This window comes from Tenrec ecaudatus, chromosome 12 (genome assembly GCF_050624435.1).
Source record: "Tenrec ecaudatus isolate mTenEca1 chromosome 12, mTenEca1.hap1, whole genome shotgun sequence".
Lineage (NCBI taxonomy): Eukaryota > Metazoa > Chordata > Mammalia > Afrosoricida > Tenrecidae > Tenrec > Tenrec ecaudatus.
The window spans coordinates 107,830,266-107,850,613 of NC_134541.1; the positions used below are offsets into that span (position 1 = coordinate 107,830,266).

Here is a 20,348-nt window from a genome sequence, read left to right on the forward strand (position 1 = left end):
ACATTCCCCTTGTCGGTTGTTAAGCCAGGAACTTGGGGATCATTTTTAACACCCGTGTGGAAGAATTATGACTCGCCCAGGCTGGGAACCCTTGAGCGTAACTTTTGGTTAGCACCTGATAGCAACCCAACACCCTTTTTGTACTGCCTTGACTGAGTAGGTGAATCTCAAATTTACGTGCCTCAGCTCTTGTCGTTGGGGCAAGTTTGCCTAGGGGGGGGGGGGGGAGTCAAGGCTGGGACCAGGAGCCCTGGTGCAATAATAATGCATTGACTTTTCACCGAACTGCTAAGCGCAAGACCAGCTGTTCCAACCCACAAACCGCTACGGGGGAGAAAGATGGGGCCCCCAGAAAGATTTACAGCCTCAGAAACTAACAAAGGCAGTTCCCTTTTGTCATAAAGTGTCGCTGTAAGTCGGAGTGAACTCGGTGGCAGTGGGTTCGGTTTGTACATTAGCTTGAACCGCATGTGAGAGCCGGAGGCGCACAACTGGGCTCTGAGCTCAGCAGGGAGGAGTCTGTGGGCCTGAGGGCTGGAATTAAGGAAGACGCCAGGTTGGCTGGCGGGTGGGTTCCCGAGTTCACATTCTGGACAGCACACGCGTGCAACTCCACCTTTCCGACTTGCAGCTGAGCGGAGCCGGGTCTGGAGGCCCGGGGTTTATGAAGATGTCCAAGGCTGCGCCTGCAGCCGAGTGCGGCTCCCTCACGTCCGTCCCAGGGCACGACTTCCTGCCGCGCTCTAGGAAGAGAGAAACTGAGGCACGGCGGGCGCGCGTGGCCCTGGGGCACTCGGCCTTGTTTTCCCCAGCCCGGAGAGCGGGGCCCGTCGCCCTTGACAACGCGACACAAGGTCACAGAGGTGCCGTGAAAGCCCCGCGGGAAATCGGCCTCCACCCGCGCAGGCGGCCGGCCGGACAGCCCGGCGCGCGTCGTGACGTCACGTCGCCGCGCCGGATGAAGGCCCGCCCCTCCAACCCCGCCCCTTCGCGTGAGGCTGCGCGCGCTGCTCGGAGAGGACGGCCATGGCGCGTGAGGTGCGGGCGCTGCTGCTGTGGGGCCGCCGCCTCCGGGCTCCGCTGCCGGCGCCCCTGCGGGCGGCCACCGGGGCAGGTGAGGAGCGGCGCGGGGCCCAGTGCAGAGGGCGACGGGCTGGGCGGGCGGAGTCCAGGAAGGGTGCGAAGCGTGGGCGCTGAGGTGAGGTGAGCGCTCCGCACCTGGGCGCCGTCTGCTTGTCGGGCCCTGGCGCTGCGGCTCCCCTTCCCGCAAGTCAGCGCCCCCAGCTCCCCAAGGAGGAGCTCGCCCCGCTCCCAGACTCCGTCCAGGCGGCCCCGGACACCGCGGCCTGGTCTCCAGAGAGGCGGGCGGGGGACGCATGTGCGCTGGCCACACGGCTGCGGGCGGTGGTGGTGCCGCCGCCAGTTGTCCGGTGGATTGCCACACGCGGCGACCCCACGTGTGCCCTGCAGGTGTGCTCCATAGCACTTTTTGGAAGCAGATCGCCAGGCCTTACCTCCGAGATGCCTCTGGGTGGGCGTTAAGGTCCCTTTAATTGTGATTCCCGTCCTCCCCTCTCCAAGCGGCTTCATATTCGTGGCACTCATTAATTTGGCCAGTTTTGTCGTGCTTACACCGTGCACTGGAAGGGTTCTGGTTTTGGAGACTGGACCGTGAGGGAAACCTACAAGGGTCACGCTGCGCTGTGGAGCTGGCGGACTCTGGCTTGTTGACCTCTGTGTCCACAGGTCCTGGGATTGGCCAAACCCCAACCCATTGCATCCGATTCCATTGCGACTCAGAGGGACCCTGCAGGACCGAAGTGCCTCTGACGGGTTTCCGAGTCTGTCTTTTAACTTCCAGACGGCTGGCGGCTTTGAGTCTTACAGCACTTGTTGTTTGCTGTTGAGTTAGTTGACTCCTCAATTCCAACTCTTCCTCACACACAAATTTAAGTGTCACCGTTATGCTGGTTTTAAAGAAACCCTGGTTCAAACTCATCCTCTTGGAGGGCCCAGGACTTGGCGATGTGTCCGTCAAGGTTACAATCTGGGAAACTGGGCATTTTGACTCCTGTTGCAATAAAGTCACTCGTGCTGCAGAGTTTTAGGGTTTTTAAAGTTACAGCACACCTTAGCTTTCTTGTCAGTATCCGTGTCTGCTCTCCGCACAGGATTCTGTAGTGTGGACAAATCCCCACTTCACGGTGCCCTGTTGACGGGTGAAAGAGATTATTTATGGGCTTTTGTAATTAAAATGTTACATAGAAAAGGCAGGTGCCTAAATCTTTGGACCTACGTGTGTCTGTGTCGTGGCATTCCAGAGTCAGAGCGGTTGTTTCTGAGCCTGTGGTATAGATGCTACGCTTAATATTGCTTCCCAATATTCCGGTTGGCTGGGAGTGAGAGGACTAGTTCAAGGCATCTTCTCCAACAGCAAATACTAAGGGGGTTTTCCCCCACATTATGGGGTCTCAGAATGCTCTGTACTGTCATTGTGTTTGCATGGTTACTGAAGAGGATAAGATTCGTTTAATGTCACAGCATTTTTTCTTTTTTTTGATTTGATAAATTTTTAAAGTCATTTTATTGGGGGCTCATACAACTCTTATCACAATCCATCCATCCATTGTGTTAAGTATATTTGTTGCCATCAGTCTCAAAACATTTGCTTTCTACTTGAGCCCTTGGTATCAGCTCCTCATCCTCCCCCATGAAGCCTTGATAATTTATAAATTATTATTTTGTCATGTCTTACATTGTCCCGATGTCTCCCTTCACCTACGTTTCTGTTGTCCACTTGATTTTCTTAAAGTTTGGTGTGTTTTTTTTAATGGGGGTTTTGAAATAACCGTGTGTAGTAATAGACAGCTGATAAGCGTTTATTACTTTCATTTGTATCCAAAGTCTTCTGTTTTTGTTTGTTTCCCCAGAGTTTACCTTGTGTTCCCAAGTCTGGGTTGTACATTTCTAAACCCCACTGCGTCTTTAAGGAGCCTAGGTGGTGCGGTGGGTTAAGTGTTGAGCTGCTTGCCACAAGATTAGCAGTTCAAACTCATCAGCTGCTGCTCTGGAGAACGATAAGGCGGTCTGCTCCCATATAGATTTACAGTCTTCGAAGCCCTAGGCAGCCATTCCACTGTGAGCCATAGTCTGGGACTTAAGACCATATGTAAACAAGTAAACAAAGGGTGATGGGGCCTTCAGCTTTGGAGGAGCCCAGGGGACTGAGTTGTCTGAGTAATCTGAAAAAGGACAAGCCAACTCAAATGTTACAGATTAGGAACGAACGGCCTTCCCAGCTGCTGGCTGAGTAGTCACCGGAACCCAGTAGCTCTCCATATATCTCTCCATTTCACTCACCCCGCCCCCCCCAGGTGTTTTGCATTTTGCTCTCTGGCTTGAAGAGTGCAGCTTGAGGGAGGGGAGGAGAAAGTCACATAGAAGAAACAGCTGCAGATGGTGAACGTTTCTTTGTCAGGAATTATCAGGCCATAACACAACAAACTGAGTAATGTACCTGATGGTCATTCCTTTGTATCCAAATAAGAGACAGACACACAGGGAATCTTTAAAGGGAATGAAACGGATCCAGTACACGATCAAGTGAAATGTGTAGCAGAGAATGTTCTTGGATTGCAATCTTGGTGGGAGATGGAGCCAGCTGGAGCATTTCCTGAGCACCGTCCTATGGGTGTTGCTATGGAAGGCTTGTCCTGATGTGGAAGCTACTGTGCGCTCACGCTTGTCCCTGTAACTGTGGAGGATGGGGTAAATTTCAGGAGGGTTATTTCTGCTAAAGCCATGAGATTTTACAGGCGAGAATGCTTTATCTCAGAAAGCACTGTCTATTTGGGAGGTATTATTGTCACCTGCTCTTTAATGCCTGTCCCGTCACTGCTGTCAAATTGTTTCTGACTCATAGTCAGATCAAGGTTTCCAAGGTTGTAATCTTTCAGGAAGCAACCTGTTACAGTTTTTCTCAGGAGCAGTTGATGAGTTTAACTGCTGACCTTTTGGTTAGTGCTGCAGGGAATGCTTAACCACTGAGCCACCAGGACTTCTTGCGAACACTCGTAGGTTAGGTGATGGACGACAGCTGTAGCTGAGTCATGGCTGGGAGTAGTTCTAAAAGAGTTACTCGGGTCTGTAGCAATCCTCTAGTCAAAAAGTGTCATTGGGGTAGAGAATGGTTGTTTTTGGTAGCCACAGTGAGTATTACATTGAAAAGGAACTGAAGATGGTAAAGCAATACAACCAAGAACAAAGTAGACGTCTCTCTGGACAAGCCAGAGATCAAATTGACAATTTTTTTGGTTTTAAATAGACTTCATGTGGTGTCTGTGGTGTAAGGTTTAAAGATTTTCTAGTTTTCCAGATTCATCCAGCTTCCCTGAATCCAGAAAGTCTGTCTGGATTCTATAGAGAATTTGAATTTCTCTTTTGCATTTCTGCTTTAAAGTGAGTTATTTACTCTGTTGGACATTTCTTTTGGTTAACAGTTCAGTTCTTTTATCCTCAGCTTGCAGTTTGCCCCGCTCCTGTGATTCAGGTGTCAAAGACTTTGGGAGATTTTAGGCATAGAATTTGGGGTTCCGCTTTTCTCCTTCCTGGGGTTCCCCCATCATTAACCAGCCTCAGCTGCTGCCCCATTCTCAGGCCCCTTCACAAGTGCTCGTTTTCTCTTGGAGTGTTTGTCAGTCACTCTTCACTTACCCACTGTCATCTTGGGCTCCGCCTGTATTAGTCCCTCCTCTGTCTCTTTATTCTCTGGAACCTTCAGGTCCTAGTTCAAGGCTGGACCAGGGGAGAGACCTGGAGAGGGGTAGGATACTACTCAGCCATGTTGGAAGTTGCATCTTATATAGTAACTTTAAGTCAGAACCTTAAAATGTGTCTTATTCCTGCATACTTGGGGTACAACAAAATATTGTTTGGCAGGAGTATAAACAATAAGCACATTCTCACAGCTTAAATACTAGATGTCTGCGTCACACGAGTAAATCTTGTGGTGAAGATGCCTTTGTGAAAGGTGGACCTGCAGAACTGCTGAGGCTGCCTGTGGATGGAGAGCTTCAGTGAGCAGAGTAGCATTGACGTTCATGGAACATTTCACTTTGGTTGCTTCTGTACTAGGTGCTTCAGTCCTGGTGGATTATGAGCTGGGCTGTGATCCATATGGTCAGGTGTTTGAGACCACCAGCTGCTGCTCCTCAGGGAAAGATTGGATTTTCTTCTCCCATAAAGAGTTACTGTCTCAGAAACTCACAAGGGGCAGTTCTGCTCTGTCTGTACAGCTGCTGTGAGTTGGCATTGACTTGATGGCAGCGGGTTTGGTTTGAGTTTTGAGTACTTACTAAGTGCTTGCACACAAACACGTGGGAATCTTGTTCTCAAAAAGTTTAATACTAAGAAACACAGCCCTAATTTGGTGAGAATAAGGTGTGTTGCTTTTGTTGTTGGATGTTGTCAAGACAGTTCCAACTCATGAGTAGACAACTGCTTTTGTGAGAGACTGCCCCACAGGGGTTCCTAGGGTGTCGTCTCTGTGGGAGCAGATCGCCAGGCCTTTCTCAGAACCACTAAGTGGGGTTAAACCACTGGACCACCAGGGCTCCTTCAGCATTAAGCAGCAGCGCCTAGGAAATCCGTGTTGGCGCTCACCGCAGGGAGATGACTGGACTGCAGGGACCTGGGAGAGAGACCACCAGCTGGGTGCTGAGCAGTTCAGATGGACGTGGGGGGGGGGGGAGCTGCAAGAAGGGGTGTGTGTGTGTGTGTGTGTCAGTTGCTTCCCATATTGTGGGACCCCAAACCACTGAATCACTTGACATGAAGACATCGCTGTCTGACATTGAGGTTTGTGGTTTCTCCTTTAGGGTGTGGGGGAAGCACGAAGATAGATACTGTGTCGATAGCACGTCTGGTCCCCGGTCCAGGCAGTTCTGCATGGTTGGTTGGTTCTTTGGAGTTGTGTTCACTCAGTCAGATCTGTTCAGTGGAGTAATGCTGCCTTGGAATTGTTGATGTTTTGGTTGGGAATATGAATTCGCATACTTTTCAAGGCTGAGGATTTGTGTATGTGGTCATCACACACAGCATATTACACGTCCTTCAAGAGTAGTCTGAGAATCCTGCCTGAGAACAGTCATCCTGCCTTGGCAGAATGTGCTCTCATTCATACCTTCGAGTTGGGAATGTGAATTGCCAGACTTGGGGGTGGGGGAGTGTGCGTGCGTGCGTGTGTGTGTGTGTGTGTGTGTGTGTGTGTGTGTGTGTGTGTGTCTAAGTGAGAGGGATGTCAGGAAGGCCTAGGGATCTGTTTCCCGAAAGGTTACTGTGGTGGTATTGTTAGATGCCATGTCGCTGGGTCGACTCCTAGTGGCCCCATGCACAACAGGAGGAGGGAGACGCTGGCACCTGGCTGGGCTTTCGTGTCATCCTTGCGTATGTTGGAAGCCATTGGCACAGCCAGTGAATCGACCCCTCTCATGGAGGGTCATCCTTTTTCCTTTTTTTCACAGACCCCCTCCCTTACCCTGTGGTGTTTACAGCCTAGAAAACCCTCTAGTCCTGTGGTTCTCAACCTTCCTCATGCTGTGGCCCTTTCATGCACTTCCTCATGGTGTGACCCCCAACCATAAAAATTATTTTCATTGCTACTTCATCACTGTCATTGTGCTTCTGTTATGAATCTGGAGACCCCTATGAAAGGGTCATTCGACCCCCAGGTTGAGAACTGCTCTAGGCCAGTTCTACACTGTCACTTGGGGTTGCTGTAACTCAGAGCTGGTTCGCTGGCAGCTAACAATAACAGCCACCGTCACAAGTGGAGTCACCCTTGGGTCCTGTGGTGCTACTTCTAGGTCCATGTATGGTGGCCGGTGCTGGTGTCCAGTTGGGTCTGACTCAAAGTGACCTTACATAACACAGTGAAACAGCCTGGTCCTGTGCCATCCTCGCAGTCACTGCTACACAGGAGTCGGTTGCAACCACTTTGCTATTTCCCTCTCATTGAGGCTGGTCGTGGAGATGGTTGGAAGGTTCCTTTTCTATCGGGCTTCCACCTCACGCAGGTTCTGGCTTTCACAGGTCTTAGTCTTCATCCTGTTGACCTTGCTCCTGAACACAGAGTTAAGGGACAACTGAGCCCCTCACCCCCACCCCGGGAAGGCTGCTATGCTTCCCTCTGAAGTTAATAACTGTCTTGGGGAGGGCAGGTGCTGGGAGATGGTGCACGAGTTGTATCCCTCACTAGCTCCTGATGCACCGTGGTGGGTGCCTCCTGCAGGGTCTTCTCTTTCTGTCGGTTCTTCGGTTTCCTAGTTGCAGCTCTACGACGAGGACGAGTCCTCCCTGCGCAGGTTCATTCCGTTATCCATTATTGACACCTGTTTAGATGGGTAGCTTTCTGTTGTACTCACCCACCACTAGCGTTACTCATTTTGCTGTTCAAGTTGCTCTGAGAAGTGTGGTCACTGTGGCCCTCTCTTGCGTGGTCCCTTGTTTCTGACACTACCTTACCTTGTGGCTGTAAAATGCTCCAGCTCAGCGTGTATATGCCTCAAAGAGCCCGCTCATTGGAGAAGGAGGTTTAAAAACCAGATCTGGATGCTGCGAGGGTGGCTAGCCTCCCAGTGAGTTTTGGACTAAGGTGTTTCCCAGAACGGGGCTGTCAGGTGATAGTAGAACTGTCGCTCACCGTGAGGTTAGAGGTGTCCACAATTCTTGGCATGTGTGTGCTACGGGTGCTGTCAGCAGACATATCTATGTGGTGTAGTGGTTAAGTGTTCGGTGGCTAACTAAATGGGTGGTTTCTGCAGGAGAAAGATGACAGTCTTGTCACTGAGAGTTTCTGCTCAGAAACCCCCTGGAGCAGTTCTGTTCTGCCCCGAGAGGCCCCATGAGTCCAAGCCAACTAGACGGCAGTGGTTTGATGTTTAAAACATCCCCACACAGCCATTTCCAGATGACTAGCTTGTACCCTTTGTAACATAGATTTACTCACCAGGATCCGCCTGTGGGGCCCTTCACGGGAGAGCCTTCCAGCACGGGCCATGAAGCAGAGTCACAGCCGGGTCCCAGTGTCCCCAGGTCAGCCCTCTTCTTCCCCGCCCCTCCAGGAGGGTCTGCTCTTCCCAGTGCAAAGTGCCTCTGCCCCTACACAGGTCTCCTTTTGTGTCCATGCACAGCCCGGGTAAGAGCTTGCGGGGCTGGGGATGGAGCATGATAGTGGGACAGGAGGAAAGTCTAGGGAAATAGAGGAAAGAGCTGGGAGGCAAAGGGCATTTATAGAGGTCTAAATAAAGACATGTACATATGTAAATATATTTATAAATGAGGATGGGGAAATAGATCTATGTGCCTATATTTATAGGTTTAGTATTAAGGTAGCAGACGGACATTGGGCCTCCACTCAAGTACTCCCTCAATACAAGAATACTTTCTTCTATTAAATTGGTATTCTATTATGCTCACCCTCCCGACACAACCGCGAAGACAAAGCGGGTGCATAAGCAAATGTGAAGAAAGCTGATGGTGCCCGGCTATCAAAAGATATAGCATCTGGGGTCTTAAAGGCTTGAAGATAAACAAGCGGTCATCTAGCTCAGAAGCAACAAAGCCCACATGGAAGAACACACCAGCCTGTGTGATCACGAGGTTCCGAAAGGATCAGTTATCAGGCATCACTGAACAAAAAAATCATATCATTGTGTGCTCACCTCCATGATACGATCGCTGAGGACAAACGGGTGCATAAGCAAATGTGGCAAAGAAAGCTGATGGTGCCCGGCTATCAAAGGTATAGCATCTGGGGTCTTAAAGGCTTGAAGGTGAACAAGCGACCATCTAGCTCAGAAGCAACAAAGCCCACATGGAAGAAGCACACCAGCCTGTGCAATCACGAGGTGTCCAAGGGATCAGGTATAAGGCATCATCAGAAAAAAAAAATCCTAACCATAGTGAATGAGGTGGGGAGTGAAGAGTGGAGACCCAAAGCCCATTTGTTGGCCACTGGAGATCCCCTTGCAGAGGGGTCTAGGGGAGGAGATGAGCCAGTCAAGGTGCGATATAACGCCGATGAAAAATACAAATTTCCTCTAGTTCCTAAATGCCTCCTCCCCGCACCCCCCACTATCATGATCCGAATTCTACCTTGCAAGTCTGGCTAGACCAGAGGATGTACACTGGTACAGATAGGAGCTGGAAACACAGGGAATCCAGGGCGGATGATACCTTCAGGGGTGTGAGGGGTGATACTGGGAGGGTAGAGGGAGAGTGGGTTGGAAAGAGGGAATCGATTACAAGGATCTACATGTGACCTCCTCCCTGGGGGATGGACAACAGAAAAGTGGGTGAAGGGAGACGTCGGACAGGGCTATATATGATTAAATAATTTATAAATTATCAAGGGCTCATGAAGGAGGGGGTGGCGGGGAGAGAAGGGGAAAAAAGAGGACCTGATGCCAAGGGCTTAAGTGGAGAGCAAATGCTTTGAAAATGATGAGAGCAAAGAATGTACAGATGTGCTGTACAATTGATGTATGTATGGATTGTGATAATTTTTATGACCCTCTAATAAAATGTTTAAAAAAAAGAGGGTGGGGGAATACTGCCTCATCCTGTCCCTGCTCACTGCGTGCCATATATAGGTACACAATAAACAGGCATACAATGTGCAGGAGTGTGCTGTAGAGGTGTACAACTTGCAGGGCACAGCGGGGATGTAGTGTGCAAGTTTGTGGGGTACAGGTGTACAGCATATGGTGTATGTACGGCATGAAAGGGCAGTGGGGCACAGAGGACAGTCAGCAGCTGGCTGGGTTGGGTGTAAGGAAAAGATTCTGGAAGTTGGGGTTTTTTTTTTAGGAGGCCTCAGTTGCTAGCTGTGTGTGGTCAAGAAGGAGTCCTGGGTTGGAGCTGGCTGAGAGTTCTATGAGGAGAAGCCTGCAGTCACTGCAGGGCAGGCTGCAGAGCACAGCACTAAAAGCAGACAGCAGCTGTGAGCACATGACCCAGTGAGGGTTGGGAATGGACGTGAGGGCTGAGTCTAGGTGAGCCATAGACCCACATGGCCAGGAAGGAACAAGCTGCCTGCCTGCCTGCCTCCCTCCTGTGTGTGTGTGTTTTGACTGGTATCAACTGATTACACAGATTGATTACACACACAGGACAGACTGTGGTTTCCTGGGGTGCAGGGACACCTGTGTGGCCAACACCACTCATCCCAGGAGGCCAGAGTCGAGCCTGCTTTTACCTGTGTGGTGAAGTGAAAGCTGTCTTGGAACCGGAAGGTGATGGTGCAGGTGTTCTGCGTAGAGGTGCAGGCCAGGCTCTGGGTTTATAAACCCAGGATCAGGTCAAAGAATAACTGGACTTCTATATTGTGTAGGAATGTGGAAATTTTGGTGTTTGGTTATAAAACCTCCCATTTTTCTTTTCTTTTTTTATTAAATACTTGGGGGCTTATACAGCTCTTATCACATTCCGTACATTCATCCATTGTGTCAAGCACATTTGTACGTATGTTGCCATCATCATTTTCAAAGCATTTTCTTTCTACTTGAGCCCTTAGTATCAGCTCTTCATTTTTCCTCTCCCTCTTCCACCCTCCCTCCCTAATGAACCCTTGATAAATTATAGATGATTTTCTTACCTTATACCGTCCTCTGTCTCCCTTCACCCAGTTTTCTGTTGTCCATTTTCCTTTCTAACTTGTGAATTGGGTGACTATATAGAGAGCAGGTCATCAGCTTTCCACTCAATGATGCCTACACATTGTTCAGGTTGCAGTCCCCAGCTGCCTCGAGTGGCCCCCGCCCCCTCCCCCCATGCCCAAGCCCTCTGTCCTACCCAGAAGCATTTCTTGCAGGTGGGAGCAGTAGGTGGTGGCTGCTGTAGAGGTCCTGGTCCAGTGTCATGGGCCCACATTGTGAGCTGGCTGTTCCCTAAAGCTGTTGGTAACTCCCCAAATACACTCAGGTTTAAAAATTTTTTTCTTACTTTTGGAACAAGAGAGGAAAGGAATCAGCTTTTCCAGGACACCTGGACCATTTTCTTTACTTTTTTTTTTTTTTTTTACTGCCCCTAGCTAAGTCTGAGGGTGTCCAGTGCAGTGGTGAGTGCTATGGAAATTAGCATCTTTCTTTAAGTTAAGTGTGTGGAAAGCTGAGAGAGCCCTTTGACCAAGTACCCTCCCTTGGTGTTTGTGGGTAAGAGTGGTGGGAGGTGGAGACTACCTAAAGGGGGGTCAGAACCAACTAGATGGCACCTGACAACAACAGTGAAATTAATAGGTGCAGAGAAAACATGTGTCACGAGGAAAAGGAGGGAGCAGGAAGAAAGACAGCTGGGGAAAGAGAAAGTGTGAGCAAACAATCCAACCAGAAAGCAAGGGTACACGTATGAAGAAGAGGTGGTAGAATTAAAGAAAAAGATGTGAAAGAAAGAAGGAAAGCGGGTGAGAGAAGGAGAACCAAAAGGTAGAAAAAGGAGAAAAAAGGAAACAAGAGGGAGAGAAATGGGGCAGCGCTCTGGACCATTTTCATATTTGAAAGTGTCACGGTCTGAGTCTCAGTCCAGGGAGAGAGAGGTTTTCTCTCCATTTAGCTAGCTCTTCAGAAAGGAAGGCCAGCCTAGCAGCTGCTTTGGGGGTTCATGCTAGAGCTCAGGCGGGCTTGAGTGCTACAAGCAGGTAAAGAGCTTGGCTAACTGAAAGGTTGGAGGTTGGAGGCCACCCAGTGGTGCCTTGGGAGAAAGACTGGTGATCTACTGCAGAACCAGTCCTTGAAAGCCCTCCGGAGCTCAGTTCTGCTTGACACGGGCAGAGCCACTCCTCAGCACTTGTTTTCTCTTGTAGACCTCGCCTCAGCCACTGTCACTGGCCAGGCTCTCAGGAGGCCCATCTCCTCCCGCGACTCACCCGCAGTCTTGGGGTGAACTCCAACATTCTGCCACTCTCATTGGCGGCGGCTGGCTGGTGGTGGTGGTCTGCTACTCGGGAGGACCCTGGGCACAGTGAATTCAGTCTGTGGGGTTTTCTTTGGTTCATGGTCGAAGTTAACCTTTTCCTGGATGTTGTGCTGAAAACCTGTTTGGCTTCCTAGCAACATTCAGGCGACCACTGCTGGGCTGGTGGGGGCTGTACTTGGAGAGGCTGACTGGCAGAGAATCAAACTGAGCCACCGCTGTCGCACTCGGGTCACTGACTGACTTGATGGTAGCTGTGCTGAGGGCCCGGGGACGTGGCTGTACGGCACCCAAGCACTTGGACAGCGTAAGACCCCATGTTTCTGCTGCCTGCTCAGTTTTGCCCGTTGGCCTGTTGCCTTTTTCAGGGAGACTAACTCGGCCTTGGAGGACTGGGGCCCAGCTAGAGGGCCCAGGGCGACGGGCTGCGGCAGCCGCGTGGGTGGGGCGGACATTCAGCACTCAGGCTGCAGAGGAGAAGAAGGAGGAGCCACTACACTCGATCATCAGCAACACCGAGACTGTGCAGGGTAACTAACCACTTGCTCACAGCCCAGCCCAGGTTGCTCGTGGGGGGTGGGGGTTGGGATCTTCCCAACTAGTTATGACCACTGTTTCCCCTCACTCCAGGGAGCTTCCATCCCCATGCATCTCACACCCCCTGGTGGTTGCCAGAGAGACCACAGTGCGATTGGGAACACATCTGCTAACCATCAGGCGAGGTTCCTGTTCTGGAGGGGACAGGAGGACCCTCGGCCCCGCCAGAAACTGCTCCACTCTGGGCTCGTCCCTAGATGGCCACAGCACAACCTTTGACTTCTGGCTTAAGAACAAAAGCCAGCGTGGCTTTTGGTTTTCCTTTTTGAATTCACATTTGGGGAGCTCTTTGGAAAGAATGTAATCCTGGTTTGATGGTTGGAGCTGGCCAGGTCAGGTCATCAGAGTCTCCTCATGTTGGGGAGGCTGGTGTAGGTCGGTTCTAGCCTCCATCTTATTGGTCCCCCTCACCCATTTTCTACTGGTGATGTCTGTGCGCCCCGCCCCCCGTGTCCCTCGGGGACTCTGGTAACCTTGTTTCTGCGCACATCCTACTTTGTACTCGCTTCTTAACAAAGGGTTTCAAGCCTCGAGGGTGCTTTCGGGTGTTGTGTGGCATAGCCTCTCACACAACTGGAAATAAGAAATGGCCGCAGTGTCTGTGACTCACCCCCAGGTTCCACTTCCAAGCACGAGTTCCAGGCGGAAACAAAGAAGCTGCTGGACATCGTGGCACGTTCCTTGTACTCGGAAAAAGAGGTATGGCGCCTGCCAAGCCTGTCCAGTGCCAGCAGGGCTTCTGGGCGAAGCTGTGCTTGTGGTTTTCTGAGGAAATGCCAGATGGGGCATTAGCTGTGAGAATGCGCTCACCATTGGACAGGTCCCAATCTCATGCCAGCAAGGGATCGTTAACCAAACATGTTTCTGATTTTTTTTTAACAATTTATTAGGGGCTCATACAACTCTTATCACAGTTCATACATATACATACATCAATTGTATAAAGCACATCCGTACATTCTTTGCCCTAATCATTTTTTTTCTCCTCTTTTCTTTTTTTACATTTTTATTAGGGACTCATACAACTCTTATCATGTTTCTGATTTTATGGTTAAATCTATGCAGAGGAAATCTTGGGACCAGATTGCCTCTGGGTCTCCCAGTATCCATGTGGGGCTCTCCTGAGCTGTGTTTCTGTGGAGTGGGAAAGCCCCATTGCAAGCATGTTCTGAAGCCCCGTGTTCACGCCCCAGGACTTTGCAGGACTTTGGGGGCTGCAGGAAGAAGCCCCATCCTGTGTGTGCACAAAGGAAGGAAGGTGCTGAGGAGATTCACAATCAGGCCACGTCACAGAACATGCCCAGAGAAGAGGCCAGCCAGCGTTGCCTCAGGCCAATCATTGCAGGGCAGCAGGGACCAAGCCCTGTGAGGCGGGACACACTGCTCAGGAGGCTGGCCCGGCCTGGGACTGTTAGTGCCGTGTGCCAGTGTCTTCTGTTATCTTCCCGCTCACTTTCCAAAGCCCCCTCAGACTGGAGCTGACTCGGAGGCAGATGGCCTGCTAAGCTGTGATGAGATAGCTCACCTTCTGGCCCTCTCTCCTGAGTGTGAGGCTGGTGCTGGAGGTGTCCGTGAGGTTGGATGTAGCCAGTGGTTATTTTTGGTGGCACAGGAGAAGCAGGCATGTTGTTTCTGGGCCAGAGACAGGTCAGCGGAAGCTGCCAGCGATCCACATTGCTTCCTCCTCAGGCGGTGGCAAAGCCCCACCCAGAAGTCAGGATGAAGAAGACCACACAAGACAAAGCAGGGAGCTCAAGAGCACATTTGTTTACAGATGTGAGAGTCCAGGCAGAGGCATAGATGGCCCGCGGAGCAACCATCTCCCTCCAAAAACCCCACTCAAACCAGTGCTGTAGATTGTAATTCACAGCAACGCTCTGGGACGGAGTAGCCCTGCTCCATAGGGTTTCCGAGGCTGGACATCTTTACAGGAGCAGACAGCCTCCTCTTTCTCCCATGGTGGGCTCAAACCACTGACCTTGAGGATAGCTGACACAACCCACTGAGCTACCAGGGCTCCTCACAGCAGGTCCTGAAGCAGCCAGGCTTGGCAGAGACTCACTGAGTAAGCAGCAACCCCCTCCAGTTAACCCTGTCAGCGTTTCCATCCAGAGTTTTTCCTTACAAATGGCTGGACCTGCCTTATTTTCAGACTTACTGCCAAACTCAGGAAAAGCTTGAGAGTCTAGAAAACCCTGGAATTACCGATAAACCAAATTCCATCTGCACACATTACATTTTAATGGCAATGCTAGCTAGACAAAAAGGCCCTGGTGACACAGTGGCTAAAGCACCCAGCTGCTAATGCAGAAAGATGCCACTGTCTGTCCCCATCAAGATGCCAGCCTTGGGGACCCTCTGAGGCCACTGCACTGTGCCTGTAAGGTCACAGTCGGCGCAGCAACTGGAGAGTGGTGCAGTGGGTTAACTGCCTGACTGCTAAGCAAAGGAGTGGCCGTGAAGATGACCCACCTCAGAAACCCCGTAGGGCAATTCTGCTCTGTTCCAGGGGTTTGCTGTGTGTGGGGTGGTTTCCCACAAAGTTCCTATTAAGGTTTGGGTTCATTTAGCAGATTAAAACTTGCACTGGAAGGCCTGATTTATTATTTTTTCTGGAAAGATCAGGAATCACGATGACTCTATAAAAGAGTCTGGCCACTGTTAGTGAGTTTACAGCCAGGAATTCTGCAACACTTTTCTCACACCTCCTTTCCTGCAGGTGTTTATCCGAGAACTGATCTCTAACAGCAGCGATGCTCTGGAGAAGCTGCGGCACAAGTTGGTCTGTGAGGGCCAGGCGCTGCCTGAGATGGAGATCCACCTGCAGACCGACACTGAGAAGGGCACCATCACCATACAGGTAGCTTCCCTTTCCTGAGTGCCTGCCTGCCTGCCTCCCTCCCTCCTTAATGGTGTGAGCACAGCTCGGACCATCGACCCAGCGCCCTGCACAAGCACAGTCCCCACATATCACGGCCACTGTCTTTATTTTTATAATGATTTTCATCTTTCCCCAAAAATGAGGTTCATTCATTGTAGATGATTTGGGAATCACAGGTAAGCACAAAAGGAAGAAATCAAAAATAACTGCTGCTTCTGAAAGTGATTTTGCTTGTGTGTGTGTTTTATTAAATATGCAGAGTGATTCAAAAGTGTAAATCATAACAAACTAGAGGTAATAGGAAGTTCCAGAACACTTCATTATGCTTATGAAACCAAGACTCAGTCATTCAACAGAATGAGAGGATCTGCATTGTTTAAAATCAGGAATGGTGTGTGCCAGGGTTATATCATTGAAGATCAAAAACTTCAGTATGGAGTTCAGCTCAGCATTAAAAAACAGCACCACCCATTGACTTGATTCAGACTCAAGAATTCTATATAGCAAGAGTTGGGAATGTCTGGGCCCTAGGACCATCTAAGGCCTACGAAATCATCAATACCAGCCAACATCAATACCATGCGCAACTTTTCAAAATAAAATACATTGAATTGTATACTATGTGAATTATATACCAATAATACTGAAAAATATTAAAAATATGTATTTTAAAAATCATCACTTCAGAAGGTTAACCACTTGACATTCTAGGATATTTCCTTTAAGGAGCGAGTTTGTTGTTGCTGTTTAACTCTTGTCACAAAGTGGGTGGAGGTGTTCAGAGCAGATCAGCTTTTCTGTTCATGTACCTTTTAAGCCAAGGTGACATCGCTTTTCTTACCTTTTCCACGTGTCTCCCATTTTCATTCCTCCTTTCCTAACCCTTCTGAACTTCATCTTTGGGCAGATGCTGCCCTTTGGACTCCAGGGTTGGACTCCTGGTGGTGGTGGTCCGCTCACACACCTGGCTGTTTGGCAGGATCTGTTTAAGTGCTGCCTGTAGGCGTGGTTCCAGCCCAGATTGACCCCACGCACAGCAGAAGGAAGCCCGACCCCGCCCCACGCCAGCCTTACAGTCGCTGCTGCATATGTTTGAGCCCAGGGCTGCAGCCACTGTGTCGGTCCATCTTGTCCAGGGCCTTGACAAAGCACAAGTCCTTCTCCAGGGACAACAAATCCAAAGTGTGTGAGCATTCTGGCTGTCCTTCCTCCAACACGTGTGTTCTGTTCGCAGTTCATGGTACTGCTGGTCTGCTTCGCCAGGAGCAGTACAGTTCAGTGCAGAGCACCAGTTCTCCAGTCACCCGTGCGCCTCGTCCAGTTTTCACATGCACAGTGGAAGTTGAAAATGCCATGGCTTAGGTCAGGCTCACTGTGGTCCTCCGTGTGACCCTTTGCTCTGGTTTGTCTGGTTTTGTTTTCCATTTATCTGGGTGGTGCTTTTTGAGTTCTCTTCCTGTTGAGGTGCAGTTTCATACTGCTGGCTGCAGTCTTGCATTTTTCCCGTCAGTCCGAAGTCTTTAGCTCTCAGCAGGCACAGTGGTAGTGTCTAGACGTCACAGGCCGTCCTCTGATCTTCATGCAGTGTTTCTCCATCTCGCCCACCTTCTCCCTTATTTACATGCAGATTGAGCACTGAGTATGGAGACCACCCTGGAGCGCACCTGAGCTGATTAAAGACCAAGCAATAGTCCTTTGTTTTATTCAGACAGTTGCCTCTTGGTCTATGTTCGGGTTCCACATAAACACAATTAAGTGCTCTGAAATTCCCACTCGTGTTGTATAGGATCTGCTGTGATCCACATGGTCGAGTGCCTTTTGCATGGTCACTGAAACGCAGGAAAACGTGTTGCTCGCATTCTCTGCTTTCTGCCAACATCCATCTTGACACCGGCAATGATATGGCATTTTCCTTGGCCTCTTCTGCATCCAACTTGGATTTAGGGCATTTCTTTGTTGGTGCACGGTTACAATTACAACCCCCCCTCCCTTTTTAACTTCTGAATTAGCTGGAGCTTTACATATCAGATCATCGTTTTTATATTCTACAACTTAGACAATTTATCAGCCCTTCTCCTAACAACTTGTGTTGCCATCCCCCCCCCACGTCCCCAAGTCCCCCCCCATCTATCCACCCCCCCAATCCCCTTCTAGTAGGATCTTGTCTTCCTGTCACAAAGTGAAAAGGCGCCCTGGTGGCCTCCTAGCTGAAAGGTCAGCAGGAGCCGCCTGGGAGAAAGATAAAGCCCGCTTTCGGCTTCCATAAAGAACCAAACCAAAGACAGTTCTGCCTTGTCCCAGAGGATCGCTGTGAGTTGGAATCGACTCAGTGGCAGTGAGTCTGGTTTTGGGTCACTGAGTTAGCCCCTCGCTATCCTCTACCCTGTGACTTCCTGTTGCTCCCTTCCCCACCCACCCTGGTGACCATCAGTAGACTTTGTCTTGGTGGATAGCCTTTGCATGTTTCTCTTCTAATAGTGCTCTCTCCCACAGCAGTGTGTGAGGCCCCTCTCCTTCTGTCCATCTGTTCCCATCCTCTGTCCGGTCTTCCCTCAGAGTATCCTCTTGGTGGGGGTGGTATGAGTGACCAAGTTTTCCTCTCAGGATGGTTGTCAGTGAAGAAAACTGCTCGGCTGCCTCTGGCTTTGCTGGCACAACTGGGCCACTGACTGGAGACCCATTGGGCCCTGGTCCTGCCACTTAGAGAGCCTCTCTTTTCAGGACACGGGCATCGGGATGACACAAGAGGAGCTAGTGTCCAACCTGGGAACAATTGCCAGATCGGGGTCAAAGGTGAGCACCTCCCACCCCACTTCCTACAGTATGCTGTGCGGCAGCTCCTCCTGTGGGGCCAGGGCCAGCTCTCGGTGCAGAAGCAAGGTCCGTGCTACTTGCCGGTGTCATGAGAATGCCTCACGGGGCTCTTGTGTTTTATCCTCCCTCCCAGCGTGTGACTTTGAAGAAGCCGTGGTAGGGACTTGTGGTAGCTGAAGTGTCCTCACCACACTGACTGTGAGCCCAGGATGAGCCAGTGGCACCTGACCCCTGCCTTGGGGCCCACATGCTTTTCTGTGGGCTGGAGTGGTACCTAACATGGCACTTTATGCCAACTGGTTTGGACTCACTTTTATTGTTTCTCATTAGATTATGTTGCATTCCCAGCGAGGATAGCCACGAGCAGCCACACGAAGCTGTTTAAATGTGAGATCATGAAAATGAACTGACGTTTCAAAGGTAGCTCCTAGGTTGTGCCTGCCTGATGACCACACATAGTTGGCCGTGCCGGGTGCATTGGCAGAGAACATGTTCGTTGGCGAAGAGCACCCTAGGGTGGTGCCCGCCTCTGAGTGGAGAGTGGTGCTTGATTTCATCTGCCGGCACAGGGGCATTGGCGACATGGTATAGTAAAGCCTGGGGGCCGTGATCTTCAGTGGCAGAGCACTAACCATCTCCCCACCAAGCTTAGTCTCCTCTCCTGTCCTGCTGAGGCGGGAACAAGGGACAGGTAGTGGGACTGGAAGCTGGCCCCAAGGCACATTGTAGTTGTAATGAGCCCTGGTAGTTTAGTGAGTTACATGTTTGCCTGCTAACTGCAAGGTGAGCAGTTCAAAACCACCAGCCGCTCCTCAGAAGAGAGGTGAGGCTTTCTGCTCCCATAAAGGTCTTTAGCTCTGCTCGACCGTATTAGAGTCACTGTGAATCAGAACTGATTTGATGGCAGTGAGTTTGGAGATTTGGGGGGCCCCAGCTGCTATGTAAGGACAATGAGAAACCAACACTTGTATAACCAATTTTTTTTTTTCTACAATGAACTGTATTAGTGACTCTCTGCCAGGAAGTCCCGTTCCTAATGTTCTCCGGAAGTGGTGTCGTTTCGCATTCTACCTTTAAGTCCCTGGTCTGCTGAGTTTGTTCTCACTCAAGAAGTGACATGAGAGTGGCTGAGCTCCCCTCTGCCTCTGGTGCCCGTCTGACTCTGTTCACTTGTTGGGCACCTTGGTCTAAAGCCCGATGGGCCGGGTGTCTGGCCTGTTCTGGGGCTTCTCTTCCACTAGTAGATCCGCCCCTCCCTCTGCCACCACCACACAACCCTCCTTTCTGTCTGTAGGCCGTCTTCAACTAGTCGCGGGACGTCTGCATTTCCCCCTCTAGTCCACAGTTGGCGCTGGTTGTTCTAGTTCCTTTGCCTTTCCATGTGAGCGGTGGACTGACTGCTGATAGCTACAGCATTTTTTAAAACCTTGCTGGCATTGCATTCACTATGTAGATGATTTGAGGTAATTTGCTGTCTACACCATCTTCCAGTCTGTAAACATGGGGGGACAGCCACTCCTCAGGACTCTGGGGGGAGGTCAGATGCTTACAGACATCCTCCCTAAAGGCAATCAGACACCCTGAAAGCTGCCAGACTGCTGTCCCCCACCACAGGGGTGGGCCTACTCCCTGCTGCTAGGGGACAGTGGACTATTTCTCCCTGAAGCTTGCAGCCATTAGCTTGGTTCCTGTAGGTGGGTTCACACCCTACTGCTAATGGTTCCTATGGAGACCCAGCTGCCATCCTAAATCTAGGATCCACCCATCTTGTCACATGTATACCCCCAATCCCTCCTCTTCCTATTGCTGGTATGTCCCTAGACCACCCCCTCATTGCTGTATAACCTATAGTATAAGCCCTTCCTGTAATTAGTGGGCTTGCACCCCCCCCCCAAGGTATATAGACCTGGGTTAGCAAGAGAAGGCTCAAACTGGTCTCTCTCCCCCTTTCTCTCCCCTGTCTCCCTTTCCCCTTGCTCTCCTTCCCTTCCCCCCTCTCTCCACGTGGACCACCAAGTAGGGCTGAGGTGAGCATGCTACTATGAAATGTGTCTGACTCCTTATTGCAACATCTCCTTTATCTCTCATG

At 50.5% G+C, this 20,348-nt stretch overlaps 1 protein-coding gene across 1 annotated transcript in view; it reads left to right on the forward strand.

Moving 5' to 3' along the window:
• The first annotated feature begins 958 nt into the window (after positions 1–958).
• Positions 959–20,348, forward strand: part of TRAP1 (TNF receptor associated protein 1) — a 30,766-nt gene continuing 11,376 nt past the window's right edge. Inside the window, exons 1-5 of the mRNA XM_075564360.1 lie at positions 959–1,114; positions 12,336–12,497; positions 13,181–13,263; positions 15,284–15,424; positions 18,167–18,238. Coding sequence (XP_075420475.1) covers positions 1,027–1,114; positions 12,336–12,497; positions 13,181–13,263; positions 15,284–15,424; positions 18,167–18,238 — 546 coding nt within the window. The 5' untranslated portion in view covers positions 959–1,026. The remainder of the gene's footprint in view (positions 1,115–12,335; positions 12,498–13,180; positions 13,264–15,283; positions 15,425–18,166; positions 18,239–20,348) is intronic.